The 14,090-nt window shown below is 58.1% G+C and overlaps 7 protein-coding genes across 7 annotated transcripts; 3 read left to right on the top strand and 4 right to left on the bottom strand.

Moving 5' to 3' along the window:
* Nucleotides 1-62: 62 nt before the first annotated feature.
* FA10DRAFT_285006 (hypothetical protein) lies at nucleotides 63-4,079 on the top strand (the record flags this gene model as incomplete). The annotated part of the gene is made up of 2 exons (XM_025523959.1): nucleotides 63-1,466; nucleotides 1,533-4,079. The coding sequence occupies 2 exons, from the start codon at nucleotides 63-65 to the stop codon at nucleotides 4,077-4,079; spliced, it is 3,951 nt and encodes a 1,316-aa protein (XP_025379306.1).
* Nucleotides 4,080-5,232: 1,153 nt separating this feature from the next.
* On the bottom strand, nucleotides 5,233-7,428 carry FA10DRAFT_84419 (hypothetical protein). Its single transcript, XM_025525735.1, has 6 exons — nucleotides 6,980-7,428; nucleotides 6,251-6,917; nucleotides 6,087-6,192; nucleotides 5,888-6,026; nucleotides 5,506-5,824; nucleotides 5,233-5,448 (listed from the first exon to the last, which is right to left on the bottom strand). Exons 1-6 carry the CDS (start codon nucleotides 7,311-7,313, stop codon nucleotides 5,325-5,327), a joined length of 1,689 nt encoding a protein of 562 aa, XP_025379305.1. The 5' UTR covers nucleotides 7,314-7,428; the 3' UTR covers nucleotides 5,233-5,324.
* On the top strand, nucleotides 7,401-9,341 carry FA10DRAFT_265910 (DNA glycosylase). Its single transcript, XM_025521266.1, has 3 exons — nucleotides 7,401-8,439; nucleotides 8,552-9,061; nucleotides 9,141-9,341. The coding sequence occupies exons 1-3, from the start codon at nucleotides 7,643-7,645 to the stop codon at nucleotides 9,223-9,225; spliced, it is 1,392 nt and encodes a 463-aa protein (XP_025379304.1). The 5' UTR covers nucleotides 7,401-7,642; the 3' UTR covers nucleotides 9,226-9,341.
* FA10DRAFT_265909 (arad-like aldolase/epimerase) lies at nucleotides 9,282-10,437 on the bottom strand. Its single transcript, XM_025521265.1, has 3 exons — nucleotides 9,909-10,437; nucleotides 9,592-9,829; nucleotides 9,282-9,530 (listed from the first exon to the last, which is right to left on the bottom strand). The coding sequence occupies exons 1-3, from the start codon at nucleotides 10,317-10,319 to the stop codon at nucleotides 9,346-9,348; spliced, it is 834 nt and encodes a 277-aa protein (XP_025379303.1). The 5' UTR covers nucleotides 10,320-10,437; the 3' UTR covers nucleotides 9,282-9,345.
* Nucleotides 10,438-10,713: 276 nt separating this feature from the next.
* Nucleotides 10,714-12,363, bottom strand: FA10DRAFT_265908 (hypothetical protein). The gene is made up of 2 exons (XM_025521264.1): nucleotides 11,861-12,363; nucleotides 10,714-11,790 (listed from the first exon to the last, which is right to left on the bottom strand). The coding sequence occupies exons 1-2, from the start codon at nucleotides 12,286-12,288 to the stop codon at nucleotides 11,097-11,099; spliced, it is 1,122 nt and encodes a 373-aa protein (XP_025379302.1). The 5' UTR covers nucleotides 12,289-12,363; the 3' UTR covers nucleotides 10,714-11,096.
* Nucleotides 12,364-12,480: 117 nt separating this feature from the next.
* FA10DRAFT_265907 (hypothetical protein) lies at nucleotides 12,481-13,182 on the bottom strand. Its single transcript, XM_025521263.1, has 3 exons — nucleotides 12,885-13,182; nucleotides 12,698-12,805; nucleotides 12,481-12,590 (listed from the first exon to the last, which is right to left on the bottom strand). The coding sequence occupies exons 1-3, from the start codon at nucleotides 13,078-13,080 to the stop codon at nucleotides 12,499-12,501; spliced, it is 396 nt and encodes a 131-aa protein (XP_025379301.1). The 5' UTR covers nucleotides 13,081-13,182; the 3' UTR covers nucleotides 12,481-12,498.
* Nucleotides 13,183-13,300: 118 nt separating this feature from the next.
* Nucleotides 13,301-14,001, top strand: FA10DRAFT_300633 (hypothetical protein; the record flags this gene model as incomplete). Its single annotated transcript, XM_025524871.1, has 2 exons — nucleotides 13,301-13,743; nucleotides 13,838-14,001. The coding sequence occupies exons 1-2, from the start codon at nucleotides 13,404-13,406 to the stop codon at nucleotides 13,999-14,001; spliced, it is 504 nt and encodes a 167-aa protein (XP_025379300.1). The 5' UTR covers nucleotides 13,301-13,403.
* Nucleotides 14,002-14,090: the final 89 nt, after the last annotated feature.

The raw sequence follows: 14,090 nt of genomic DNA, 5'->3' as shown, positions 1-14,090 counted from the left end.
CCTCAGATCGATCCACAACCGACGTCAGCGCTTCATGAAGGACTTGGCCTGGAAGCGCTGAGATGCCCGTGACTCGCACCCAATTGGCGGCCCAGTCTGCCGGCGGTGTAGGCTCATCACGGCAGCATCATTCCGTCGCCGATCCTGAACCCTCGTCCTCGACCCTGTCCTCATCTGCATCGTCATCGTCCTCCTCCTCGCGCTCCTCAGGCCGGGCAACGCGGGCGCGGGCGCAGCGGCAGGTGCAGCAGCAACAACAGCAGCAAGTACAAGTCCAACAGCAAAAAACTCAGCAAGTGACATCCCACCATCAGCAGCAACAGCGATCGCAGCCTCCTCGAAACGATGGCAGCCTGTCTCCCAGCTCAGCCGCAGAGCTGTCCCCTGGCCCAGCGACACTGCTCCCGTCGGCGACAGGAGTGACATCGGCGTCGCTGGCAGACTCCTCGCCCTCTGGTCTAGACCTCCAAGCCAATCAAAAGGGCCCTAATTCTCACGCAAAAGACCCGATCGGTCTGCTTCCTTCGAACGACGCCGGTCAGGACTCCCTCAGTCACCATCATCATCATCACGGCCACCAGGGAGCTTCATCTTCGAGCCACCAGCAGCCCCCTAATTCATTTGCTCACTTTTCTTCCGCCGGTCTCCTCGATTTCTCTCCGGATGGCTTTGGTGCTGCCGCTGCCGCTGCGGCGTCGGCCGCAAACGCCTCAACATCAAGCCAGAACGACTCGCAGCTCGGCTTGGAGTCTTTCAAGGCGAGCGACTTGGGCCCCAACGACATTCAATCCCACCCAGCCTGGTCAGGATTCATGACTGACATCTACCTGCATGGCCACAGTCACTTTGGTGGAGCCTCTCAGAGTCATCATGTGCCAACGCAAAGCCCCTCCGCCAGCCAATTATCACCGTCGCATGTCAACGACTTTCACTCCCTCGACGGCTCTTCTTCGCAGCAAAGGACGGCGTCGTCGTCTGCCGCGCACATGGCGCAGCACCGCGAGGGTCACTACATCCAAGGGGTCCATACGATGCAGCACGCAAGCAATGCCTTGCCGGGTGCAGCTCAGGGGACACGAGCGCAGATGCTTTCAGCTTCTGAAGGCGTCGACATGTCGAGAGACTCGTCGTCGGGCAACGACAACGACACCCAGCGACGAGTCGCCATGAATGAGGCACACCAAGGCATCTGCACGCCCCAGCACAGCGACAACCGACCCTTGTCAGGCTCTCAGCCCAGCCCCATGGGCCACGGCGAAGGAGCACTGGGCCTTGCAAACGCACACTGCAGCAGTAACAGTGGCGATGGCGGTGTGAATGGCGGCACTGGCAAGGCTGACTTCAATGCACAATGGAACATGAACCGGCCGCGTCAGCAGCAGCAACAACAGCAGCAGCAGCCGCAGAAACAAGAGACTCAGTCTGCGCCAATGGCATTGGACAGATACCCTCAGGCTCCCACGACTGTGAGTAGCGAGTGTGGATCTTAATTTATTGCTCAACTCTCATTGACACGGATGTATGCACTGCAGGAGCTCTCACCGACGCCGCTGTACCGTCCGGGTCTCAACATGAGTCACAGCAGCGGTGATGGCAGCCCTGGAGCGAGTGGCCCAATGGTCGTACGGGGAAACGAGCAATCGATGCGAGCTTTTCACCGGCAAGCTCGAAGCTTGGGCCAAGTGGGCGCCACCATGACGACATCGAGCAACGGTCTGCTTCACCTGGGAGGTCCCTTGACATCCATCAATTCTTCTCTTTCAGACCGTTTTGGAATGATGGACAACGTGTCGAGCAGCAAAGGTGACTCGCAAAGCTCAGCCCAGCTGCAGCATGAGAGTCCTAGCCAACACCACCAAGGCGCTTTGGCCGCTCAAGGCGATTTCTCGCCCGACATTTCTATGACGGCCCGATCCATGTCGCCATCTGACAGCAGCATTGCCTCGACGGCTCCTTCAAACGTCTTCGCTCGCTCTCGTCATTCGCTTCGATCTCCCCGCACGTCAGACTCTACCACCAATCGCACAATTGGCGACTCCTCCTTTGATACATCGATCGATAGCGCCACGTCTTCCGCCTTGGCCGCGACGACGACATCGAACTCGACATCAGTCAGCCGGGCTTCTTCAACATCGGACGAGCTAACGTCTCAGTCCATGTCCTGGACCTCTTCCTCGCAGCTGACGTCGGCCAGCCAGCACAAACGGACGTCTTCGAGCGTTAGCTCTCGTTCAGCTGCCACAAAGTCTGTCCGAGGCAAGTCACGACTGCGGAACATTGATCGCAAACGCATCTGTCAGTATGCCATGGAGCACCCAGAGCTCAAGCAGGAGGAGCTGGCCAAGCACTTTGGTATCGAGAGAAGCACGGTGTCCAAGACGCTCAAGAACAAAGAGAGCTGGATGACCATCCCAGAGGAAGGTTCCGGCGCGCTCATTGTCAAGCACCGTACGGGCAAATTTCCCGAGATTGAGTCAGAACTGGCCGCCTGGGCGATTGAAGAGACTAAGCGTGGCAATATCCTCCTCGATTACACCATCAAGAATCGAGCGCTGGAGATTGCAAGGCTAAATGGACTCGGTATTGGCGAATTCAAGGCGTCTGTCGGCTGGATTGACAAGTTCAGGGACCGCAACAAGATCCCAAAGACGGTGGCAGACCTGAACAACATGAGCAGCCACTTTGAGAACTTGCCACATCTGATGCCGCATGCGAGGACCGACTCTAGGTCAGGAGATCTGGCGGCCATGCAGTCTCAGCAGCAGCAGCAGCAGCAGCAGCAGCAACATCGACAAGACTTGGAGAGGGGAGGCTTTGCGTTGGACGACATGACGAGTATGGTGCTACGGCAGGACTCCTTGCAGCAGCCACATGGCCAGACGACCGCAATGCAGACCACCATGGGTTCAGAGGCGTCCGATGAAGTTCACCAGATGCCCATCTTTTCCTCTTCGCCTGGCGTCTCGCGGTCTCGGCCTGGCTCCAAAGGTGCAATGTCCAGGACTAGGTCGACAAGCGACATTGTGCATAATCATTCTCGTGCTATGAGTGATGCGTCGAGCCACGAAGCTAGCAGCCACTCTCAAGCAACTCCAAAAGCTTCCAAACGCCATTACGACTCAATCCTTGGCGGACAACAGCAGCAGCAGCAGCATCAAGACCATCAGATGCAGCAGCCACAACATCCAATGACAACGCCGGCTTTTCGTAATGCAAGTGACAAGCTTCAAGCCGTTTTGGAGCAGTCGCCAGGCCTGCGACAACTTATTCAGGATCCGAGTGCTTCTTCAATTGCAGCTTCGTCTTCTGCGCCGCACGGATGGATTGATGGCAACGAAGACAATCCTGATTCGTCCTTCTCCACCTCCAAGCGCCGCCGTGGCGACGGGAAGAGCTCCGAGCTGCAAGGAGCAGCGATCAGGCGGACGAGGAGTGAGGAGCAGAATCATGCTCATCATGATTCTTTGACTTCTTCGTCGGTCGATCCTAATGTTGCTGCGGCGGCTATGGCAGCAGCGCACGAAGTTCGGCGGAGCGACGTGCGACGATCTCAAAGAACGTTGCGTGCCTCACCGAGGCAAGGTCCAGCACGAGAGCAAGGCGTCAGCGACCCGCCTTCGATGCTCGTCGATTCGACAGCGGAGATGCGCCAGAACTCGCCCCTTTCGCGCCCCGCGCCGTCTTTCCACAGCAGCCCACGGCGCAGTGGCTATGGGGGAGGCGCCATGAGCGGAATATTTGGTCGCCATCGCGAACGCACCTCGTCTTCGTCGAATGCGGCTTCTCCCGGTGCTCACGCCCAGGGCGGTGACGATGGATGTGCAGAGGAACGTGTCATCAGTCTCGATGAAGCGAGGGACAGCCTCGATTGCGTGTTGAGCTTCCTCGCAAGCTCTGACGCTGTCTTGAGCCCATCCGACTACTTTATGCTCGGTAACCTCCAGGGTATGCTCAACTCCCTCGCTAACGACCGCGGCTCGAATAGCAACAGCAACATCAACAGGGCGAGGCTTGAACAGATGGTGACGGGTAGTCTCTCGTCCATCGATCGACGGGCCGACTTCCAGCGATCTCCATAACGTCAGGTGGTCTCCCTCTTTCATTCCCACAATACACACTCAAAAATTTCGAGAGACAAACCATCATCCATCGTCGACTCGAATCACAAAACGATTCGTCAACATCTGGTATTCTTCATCCACGCACAATCTCAAATCATCAACCAAGATCCAGTCATCAAAAACGTCTTCTCTCTGTCTCTTTTCTCTCTCTTTTTTCAAGCAACAAGTCATTTTTTCCAACAATCACGACAATGGCTCGCCTTGTTCACACACTTCTCATACTCACTCACATACAACACAAAAGCTCTTTTCCCATCACAATTGGTATTCCCCCTTTCGTCTCTTTTGTCTGGGTCAATGACAAATCTCTTGCTCTTTGATCTCGTTGCTCCGCCCAAAAAAAGACGGTACCTGTCTCGCGGCGAGGGAGGCCTTGCTGAGGCTTTCAAGGGTCTATGTTTGATCAGAAGGGCGTGTGCGTTGTGGTGTTTTAGAGTACAGAAGTGGTATACAGTACTTTGGTACAGTGTGGTCGGGTTCTATTATGCGGTTATGGTGGGTCGCGATCAGAGCTGTGGTGGTACACTTGCCTGTGAGGCAAGACGGGCCGCTTTGCCCTTTGCGAGCGTCTTGACGAGCTTCTTTTCAATCGCGGAAATGGTCATCATCATGTCCTCCATACTGATTCCCACAACCGAGCAGGCCGCCTCGACGACCTGTCTAAGCGGACCGTCCAGTTTGGATGGGTCAAAATTGCGGCCGAGCGAATAGATTGCGTGCTCTTGACCTGGTGCGAGGTCATTAATCGACGTACTTGCCGTGTGCTGCTCGTCCATTTGTGTCTTGCCAGTGTAGAGACGCTGAAGTGCCTGCTGCGAGTGCTCATGGACAGCTTGCAGCGGAGACAGCGCTGCCCTTTGCATCTGCGCACTAACGAGATCTGGATGGAAAGATTTTGGCGTGTTCTCCTCGCGCAGCTTCTTGATAGGTGGGGCACCGGGAGCGCAAGAGAGCAAATCATCGATGTTGCCTGAAGACTTTTCGTCAGAACCTTCTTCACAAAAAGCTGGCAATCTTCACTAAGTCACCTTCGCGACGCCTCCAGTCGTAGACACCGTGGTTGTTTAGAAGAATCTGGTTGTCTTCGAGGTAGTCCAAGTAGGCATCCAAATGCTCTTCATCCATCTCAAAGAGGTCCATGCTTATTTTTGGCAAGAATCAGCATCGAGGAAAGGCCTACGTGGAGCGAAGAAAGGAGGACTCTCACCCTTGGGGATCGAAGACGAGGCGAGTGTCTTTGCGTAGCCTTTCTTCGAGCGAGCCGAGCGCATCAAGCCAATTGGAGAGCTTTGGCGCGCCAGTCGGATGAGTGCTTGCCTTTTCGACTCTTGAGTACAGAGGTCTTATGAGCTTGTTGAAGTGAGAGATGGAGAACCAAGCTTACCTTTCCTGGTCGTCTAGGCCGTAGTGCATTTTTGCGACCACGACAAGCACAGCCATGAGTACTGCGCACCGAGCTTGACCCTTGCCGTTGACAGTGACGATCAAGCGGCCTTGCTGTTGCGCCTTCGCCTTTTTCTTTGCCTCTTGGTCCATCTCTTCATCGATGCTATCATCTTCGTCCTCTCCGCTCTCATTGCTGTCACTCGTTCCCGGTGAAGATGCTCGGCGGACTGAGACCTTCTGCGAGCATTCAAGAGGGACTGCATGCATCGAGATATTTGCGTAGCCGACAAGCGTCTTCGCGGCCAGATAGAAAGTCGCTGCTTGCAGAGAGGCTCAGGCTTACACATTCGCTGGTCTCGGAAGTGGCATGTCAGACTCACGAGGCAAGAGCATTCTTTGCGTGCAGGCAAGAAGCATAGGCAGCGCATTGACGCTTGGGAATTCGACCCCAAATGCACTGTTAAGCTTGGCAGCCACGTACGCCGTCTTGCTTTGGAGCTTCATCACGGAAGGGACCCTCTACCAAGATAGCTTTTCGTCAGCCGAGCCCACTATGTCATGTCTTCGCCAGCTGCACACCTTTGGGTCGAGCATTTGCACGCTCGCATACGGAAGGTGGCTCATCATTTCTGGCGGCAGGTGGTGCAGTGCGTGCATGTATGGCATCTTTCCCGATGCTATAAGTCTAGATTTGAAGAAAAGGTGGTGAGTGTCGTTCTGCGAGCAAGCCTGTCATCGCTCACTTGACCAGGTCATTCCATAGGAGCGGGACTCTCAGGGTGAGAAGCGAAAGGTAGAGAATAGCCGTCACTGTCGCCATGCCATCTGGGTCTTCCTTCTTTTCCTCGCCACGCTTCGAGCTGCCGTCTGCACCTTTCGCCCTGCTCCTCTTCTTCCTGTATCGAGGAATGATCACCTCCCCATCTTCATCTTCAAATGCCGACTCCAAGCCCGAGTCTTGTGAGTAAGGGTAGTCCCATTGACTGGTCTCCCCAGCGCTCGACTCGCCCCCGCCCTGTTCGTCCATGCCAACGCCAGCCTCGCGCAATGCCTCATCGAGCCTCTCACGCTGTTCGTCCTCCTGCTCGCGAAGGAGCTGCCTTTCCCTATCTTCTGCCTCCCTCTGACTCGCGCTGATGGCCGCGGCGGCGGCCTTGATCTTGCTTCCTCCCACTTCAACGCTCCACTGCTGCATATGCAGCTGTTCAGCCGCATGCGACAGCTGCTCGACGAGCGGTCTTGGCTCCAGATGGGGCACTCGCGACACCCACAACGCCCACAGCTCGCGTGCCACGGCCTCGAGCTGAACCGGTAGCGATGGCACCTCTTCCCTGAGGGCTTGGATCTGGAGGCGGAGAAGGAGCTGCAGGCATTGATACTTGAGGAACCGTCCCCGCGGGCCCTTCCAGACTGCTCCGGAAGGTGAGTCAACCGCATCGACAAGTTCACACACGAGGGAGGGAACCACTCACACTTGCGCTCGCGCCTCTGCCTCTCTCTCTTGTGCCGCTGTTTGCGGTCCTCTATCCCCGTCCGATCTTTTTTCCGCCGCTGCGACGAGCTCTTGAATGCATCGTCGCCCTCGTCGCCGACCTCTTCGCGGTAACCCTGGAGAACGTGGCCCTCATCGCATACGATCAAGCCCGTCGATCCGTCGCGGTGGAAGCGGCGTGAGCCACACAGCTGACACTGCCGCCTTTGCCGCCGTCGTGGTGTCGAGGAGCCAGCGAGCTGCGACGACGAGGAGGGCGCCGCGGAAGACTGGCGCGTGGGTGGGCGAGGATAAAAGGACTCCCCTGGCTCCATTGTCTTTATAGTCTGCCTTTCCTTCCCCCCTCCTCCGCTTTTGTTTGCAGAGCAGGAAGGAACGGCCCAGCTGTGTTGTTTGCCTTTGGACTCGACACGGGGACGGATGGACGGGCTTTTCCGACTTTTTCTTCGCTGATTTTCCCTTTTCCCCACTAGTGATTTTCCGGCGGCCGTGCGCTCGCTCAGTCTTGTCGACTAGGGCGTGTGGAGTTAGTCCAAGAAAAGGCTCATGCGGGCGGATGCGACCACCACCTCGCCGAGAATTCCTGCAGCCGCTCTTTTCAGCCGCTGCGCACACCGCATATAGACGCCTGCCTGCGCTCAACATGGTCTCGCTGCGATCCCGAAGCACTGCCGCGGCAGAGCCGGCTGCACCGCCGCCGAAGAAGACGACGACGCTGGGACAATCGTTTCGCGGCGGCAAGGCGTCCGTCTCGTCGTCTGCGGCCTCCCGCCGTAAGAAGCCGGCTGGAGAGGAAGCTGCCGTCGAGACCAATGGCAAGAAGAAGCGCCAAGTGGCAGAAGAAACAGCGCCGCCGGTGGTGAGCAATGGCAAGGCGAAGCGGGCCAAGGTCGAGCCGGCCAAGGAGGAAGAAAAGGAGGAGCGCGCGCTGCTGAGTCGCGACGAGGTCAAGGAGGCCACGACGATTGCATACCCGGTCCTGTCCTTTGACCTCGACCACGCACGGAGGCATCTCATCAACACAGATGTCCGCTTCGCCCCGCTCCTGGACAATATCCCACTGAGGACGTACGAAGAAGTGGCGCGGGGTACGATCCGGGAGCTGGACCTCTTTCGCACCCTCTCGTCGTCGATCCTTGGCCAGCAGGTTTCGTGGCTCGCCGCGCGCGCCATCATCTACCGCTTCTGCCGCCTCTTTTTCCCCGACCGGCTGCCCGAGAAGCCCGACTTTGAAAAGACGCCGCGCGACTCGCTGCCGTTTCCCAACCCGCTCGACGTCTGCGAGGCCTCCGACGAGACGGTCCGGAGCGCAGGCCTGAGCTGGGCGAAGGTCAAGTACGTCAAGGATGTCGCGAGGAGATTTTCTGATGGTCGCCTCGACGCGCGCAAGATCGTCGAGCTCGGCGAGGAGGAATGCATCAAGCAGCTCGTCGAGATCAAGTGCGTTCCTGCCCTCCAGCTTTCCTTCCCGCACTGACAAACGAGCTGACTAGTCCCGTCTCTTTCTCCCCCCCCCCCTTCCTACTCACTCTTCAATCTTGACAAACACCAGAGGTGTCGGCAGATGGACGGCCGAGATGCTGCTGATGTTTGCGCTGCGCCGGCCCGACATTCTTCCCGTGGGCGATCTGGGTGTTCAGCGCGGCATGGTCCTCTTCCACCTCGCAGGCCGGGAAGGACCGTCGATCAACAAGCGCAAGAAGAAAGCAAAGGGGAACGACGAAGAGGGAGAAGGCGAGGGAGAGGAGGAGGAGGAAAAGAAGCAAGAGGCATGGGAGCGCGAAGAGGGCGACAACAAGGTGGCCAAGTCACTCGCGACCATCGGCGAGACGACAATGACCGAGTCCCAGGTCCAAGTCGAAGAGCAATTCTCGCAGCAAAACCAACAGCCAACGGGGCCCTACGTCTCGCCGGAGCCGAGCGACGAGGCAAAGGTGTTTGAAGTGGCCCGTCAGCGGCAGAACGAGGGCATGCAGCCCCTGCCCACTGAGCATGGCATCACCCAGGCCCTGCTCAAGAGCCGCAAAGACGGGAAAAAGGCAAAGGGAAACGTGTACTTGACGTGAGTGTCCTCCGACCCTCCTCCTATTCAGCCACATCCTTTTCGTTGGCTGACCTGCTCTTTTGTGCCAACCTTGCAGACCCGCCGAGATGGAGCAGCTGGCCAAGCCCTGGGCCCCATACCGGTCTGTGGCCTGCCTGGTGATGTGGGCCATCGTCGACTAGGCCGCGTGCTCTCTATGCTCTACTCGAATCTTACTGGACGTTTCAAAGTCAATATGGACATGTAGAGGAGAGAGACAAGGAAATGGCATTTGCAAGGAGAAATGTTAATAGTCGAGAGACTCAGAGGAGATGGTCGCCCTTTGACTCGCGCTCGGCCTGCCTAAAGTACGGCGTGGCCTGGAACCAGGCGGCGGTCTCTGTGCCCGTCTGGCGGTGGGTGAACTCGGCTTCTTGGGCCTCGATTTCGATGGGCTTTGTGCCACGCGCACCCGCGGCGGCATCGGCCATGAGCATCACCTGGCAGTCTGTGTTATGGAGTCAGTCAAGCGCTCATCTCTCTACAGAAAGACGGAAGAGACTACTCACGCCGCTCGAGGGCAATGAAGCGCATGACAGCGCCCTCAATCGTCTGGCCAGCCGAGAGGATGCCGTGATTCTGAAGAATGAGACAGGCCTTGTCGCTGCCGAGCGTGTCGGCAATGTGGTGGCCCTCGTCGTCGCTCAGCACGACGCCGCCAAAGTTTTCGTAGAGACCCACGAGGCCATAGAGGGCGCACGAGTCCTGCGTCGTGTACTCGATGTTGCGTCCGAGGGTGCTGAAGGTCTACATGCGATGCGAGAGAGGCAGCGTCAGAACAGAGAGAGGGAGAAGAGTGTGTGTGTCGCGTGAGAGGAGGACCCACCTTGCCATAGACGCTGTGCGAGTGGCAGGCCGCATCAATGTCGGGCCGGGCGGTGTGGATGGCATGGTGGATGGCAAAGGCAGCCTGGTTGTAGTACTGCAGGTCGGGCTTGCCGCCCATCTTGATGGAGCCGTCGGGGGCAATGAGGAGCAGGTCGCTGGCCTGCATGGCGCGGAAGTTGATCCCAAACGGGTTTACCCAAAAGTGGTCCCGCAGAATCGGGTCGCGGTACGTCAGGTGGCCAGCGACGCCCTCGTCGAAGCCGAGCTGGCCAAAGATGCGAAAGGCGAGGGCGAGGCGGGCCTTGCGTCCCTCGCGCTCCTCCTCGAGCGTGTCGTACTTTGGCGGCGAGGGAAAGTTGAACGCCTTGGCGTCCTTTTGCACCGCGCCATTCGTCGGTTGGGGTGCCATGGTGGTGTTGTTATCCTTGCTGCTGTTGTTGTTGTGTTAGTGCTGCGTCCCTTCTTATCGATGGCCTTGTCGCTGGCCTTGCTGGTGGTGGTGGAGCTGGATCAAGGAGCGAGTAATGGTGGCAAACGGCGCACCGGCCCGGTCCCTGCGCACCGCTCCTCTGGCCACTTTCCTTCTTCTGACACTACTGACTTACATTTACAGTGGGGTTAAACACTTCGCGCGGGGGGGTTGCCATTTTAGTGGCGCTTGCGTTGGACTTTTTGCCCCGCTTCCTGGATTAGAAATTGCTTGGGGGTCCGTCCATGTGAGCGTGGAGGCACCTTTCTCACACGATAAAGGCGGGGTTTTACAGAGGTGCATGGCGAGTCAACCGCGAGGCAACAACAATAATGAGCACGTCTGTGATTCTAATTGCATGCGGTGCTTTACAGAGTAGCAGATGAGAGTGATTGAGCAGTGCGGAATGCAAGCAGAAGCAAGGACAGAGCAGGGTAGACAGAGCAAGGGGTGGAGTGGAACAGCAGTCATCACCGTGGAAGCATGGTCGGAGGCGAGGAAGGGGAAGTGGCAGAAACAGAAGAAGCAGGCACAGTCGCAGCCGTAGTCGCAGGGGGCGAGCTGCCGCCGAGGTACTTGCGCAGCCTCGAGTACCGCCTCGACTCTCTCGTCTCGAGGATGCTGCTGCTCTTCCCGATGCTGGTGTGGCAGAGGCCGCAAGCGATCAGCTCCAGCCTCTGCTGCCAACGAGAGGGAGAATACAACTCAAAGGACTCACTAGTGGCTGATGAGGAGGTGGCCGCTTGCCTTTGGTCGCAGGAAGAGCCTGCCTGAAAAGCGGGCACCGGTTGCCTTGGTTGGAGGATCCGTCTGGCCTCCTCCACCAGCGTCGCTTCTCCCGCCGTTTTTGCGAGGAGCAGCAGCAGCAGCAGCAGCAGCCGCAGTGGCGGTAGCATCATCACCACTCCTGAGCGTGGGCAGATTGGCTTCTCGCCGCTCCTGCTCTGGGATGGGGGCAAAGGCGAGGACGCCGAAGCGCGAGACGGGGTCTTTGCCGTTTGCATAGTGTTCCAGGTGGGCAATCGTCGGCTGGCCCGCTGCATTGAGCGGGTTGTTCTGGTGGTTGGCCGCCGATGCAAACGTGTAGATCTCGAGCTTGTCCAGCACGTCGCGGCCGACATCGGAGAGGAGCTGGTCGACGACGTTGCTGACGATGATGCCGCCCTGCGAGTGGCCCAGCAGCACGACCTTGGACAGCGAGTCGTCGAGGAGGCTCCGCTTGACCTCGGCATACGCCTGCCGCACGCTTCGCGTGCTCACAAACAGGTCGCGCTGGAGAATGCACTCGGCGACGTCCAGGATGGGCCCCGCGGTGCGATTCAAGACGCCCATCACCGGCCTGCGAAAGAGGTATTCGAGACGGGCGAGGTCGAGCATCATGCCGCTCCGTGACGTCGCAACGCCATTGACGCTTGTCGAGGATTTAGAGAGAAGATAAGCATTTGGCTTTCCTCTTCATGCACAAAAAAGGGGAAACTCACAAGAACCAGGTCTCGCCCTTGAACCGTTGGCGCTCGGCAGGGGACAGCACAGATCGAGCGGGGGCGATGCTCACGAGGACGTCGCCCTGAACGCGTTGGAGGGGGATCAGGATGGCGGCGGCAATGATGATGGGAAAGAGGCCGCCGGCAAGGCCTGCATAGACGATGAGCGGCACAATCACAGAGACGGAGAGAAAGGTGAGGAGCAGCTGGAAGGCCAGGCCAGTCGGCGTGATGTCCTGGAAAAGGCCGCCGTCGGCCAGCCGCAGGGGCAGGAATGCGTTTGGAAGGTACGCCACCTGCGACAGCACCAGCCCAACGTCCGAGACCAGCACCAGCAGCGGCGAGGCGCGGAACGACGGTGGTCGGCTGGCGGGGTCCGGCTGAAAGTCTTCGACGGTCATCGCGACGGGCCCGCCGTTCGCCATGAAGGGGATAGGTTGCTTAACCTCAGGATTGAGAAGATAAAACAATGATGACGCTAGGCTCGTCTTGCACAATGGCTTTTTGTGGAGGAAGCGCAGCCTTCTCTGTGGCGCACAGTACAGTAGTGCTCAAGCTTTCGACATGTGGATATAGAAGCTCAGCCTACATTCTGTACAGCGCTTCTTTAGGTCTACATGGCCCCGGCAGGTGGATCACTTTTCATCCTCGTCCGAGTGAGAGGGCTTTGTCGACTTGGAAGACGACGGGGGCATGAATTTTGGCCTGATGCGGCGAGAATAGTACGCTGAGAGCAAAGAGGCGTAGCCACCGTCAGCTCCTTTGTGACGGCTATTGCCACGCGGGAGGGAGAAGGTGCCAGAGGGCTCGCAGTTCAGCAACTGCTGTACTCACTCCGGATGCTGCAAGGCGTGCGGCCGAGCGTTGCGCTGAGCTCCTCAACATCCTGGTTGCTCAGTGTCGGCAGCTTGCCTCCAAACACCTTGTGAATGATGCAGAGCTCTGTGTGGAACGCAAGCAGCGTTGAGTCTCGCTGTATCAGAGTTGTTCTCTTTTCGAGATAGACTATCACTGGCCTCACCCTCTTCAAAAGACCAGTCCTTGCTGAGGGCCTTCGTTGGGCTTCGACTGGTGCCATCCGTAGGCTTCTTGGTGGGAGATGCTTTGCGGGGCGATGCCTTGTCGATGGTCGACTTGGGCCTCTTGTGGCTCGACTTGGGACTGAGCACCTCCTTTTCGTCTTCACTTTCGCTAGCACTACGCTTGAGGTTCGCCATGTTGCCGATTTTGAGGAAGACTACTATGAAAGCTGGGGGAGATGTTCAAACGACGCCTGGAGGTGGATAATGGGGAGAGACGAGAGGGCCAGGCTGTGTACTCGTTTTGTTTTAAGCGACCGCCTGAACAGAAGATAGATGGATGAAACAACAAGGGCCGCCCTCCCATGCTCCGACGGATCTGGCACGCCGCCCCTTGTCACTCTTTGCCCGTCGTCGTGCATTATTCCCTTCATTGAACACCCCTCTGAGCATCCCTTTCTTCTCCACCGCTCACACCCCTTCCCTTCCCTTCCCTCACAGACCACCACATCGATCCCATCATGCCCGTCAAGCGCGAGCACCTCGATGACTCCTCCACCGTCGACTCACGCTACTCGCCATCGTCGCTGATCAGCCACGAGGCGTCCGACGACAAGTACCGTTCCCTGTCCGAGAGCAGCGATCAGGTCTCGTCGGACAACTATCAGCCCACGTCACGCTCCACGACGCCCTCGAGCTCGTGCCCCTCGTCGCCCAGGCCCTCGCCCGCCAAGAGGGCCAAGCTCGCTTCCGCTACACCCTCGAAAGGAGCGCGCGCTGCGGCCCAGGCAAGGGCCAGCGCCAGTAGCGCCAGCGCCAGCCCGCGGAAGCAGACGGCCAAGGGATGGACTCACGAAGAAGGTGAGTCGCACACGTCATCCATCTTAGAAAGGTTCTTGTCATTCTCATCTCACAATGGACGGGTTCGCAAATTTCCTTCTTTTCCCTCCTCCAGTGGAGATGATCCTCCTCTACCTTGCCTCCCGGAACATCGCCCCGCTGAGCCCAGCCGACATGGCAAAGCTTCTCGAGCTGCTTCCCGGCCGCACCGAGCGCGGGATCAAGGACCAGGTGAATCTCAAGCTGCGACCGAGGATGAAGCAGCTGCAGGGAAAGTGACCCGCTCAGACGGTCCTCTTCCCCTCCTCATTTCCGGCTCATCAATGTCGAGTGATTGTTTCTAGGCCCTGTCAGAGTTGATAATACAT

The sequence above is a fragment of the Acaromyces ingoldii genome (assembly GCF_003144295.1).
Source record: "Acaromyces ingoldii strain MCA 4198 unplaced genomic scaffold FA10scaffold_2, whole genome shotgun sequence".
Lineage (NCBI taxonomy): Eukaryota > Fungi > Basidiomycota > Exobasidiomycetes > Exobasidiales > Cryptobasidiaceae > Acaromyces > Acaromyces ingoldii.
This window is presented reverse-complemented; position numbering and strand designations above follow the sequence as displayed.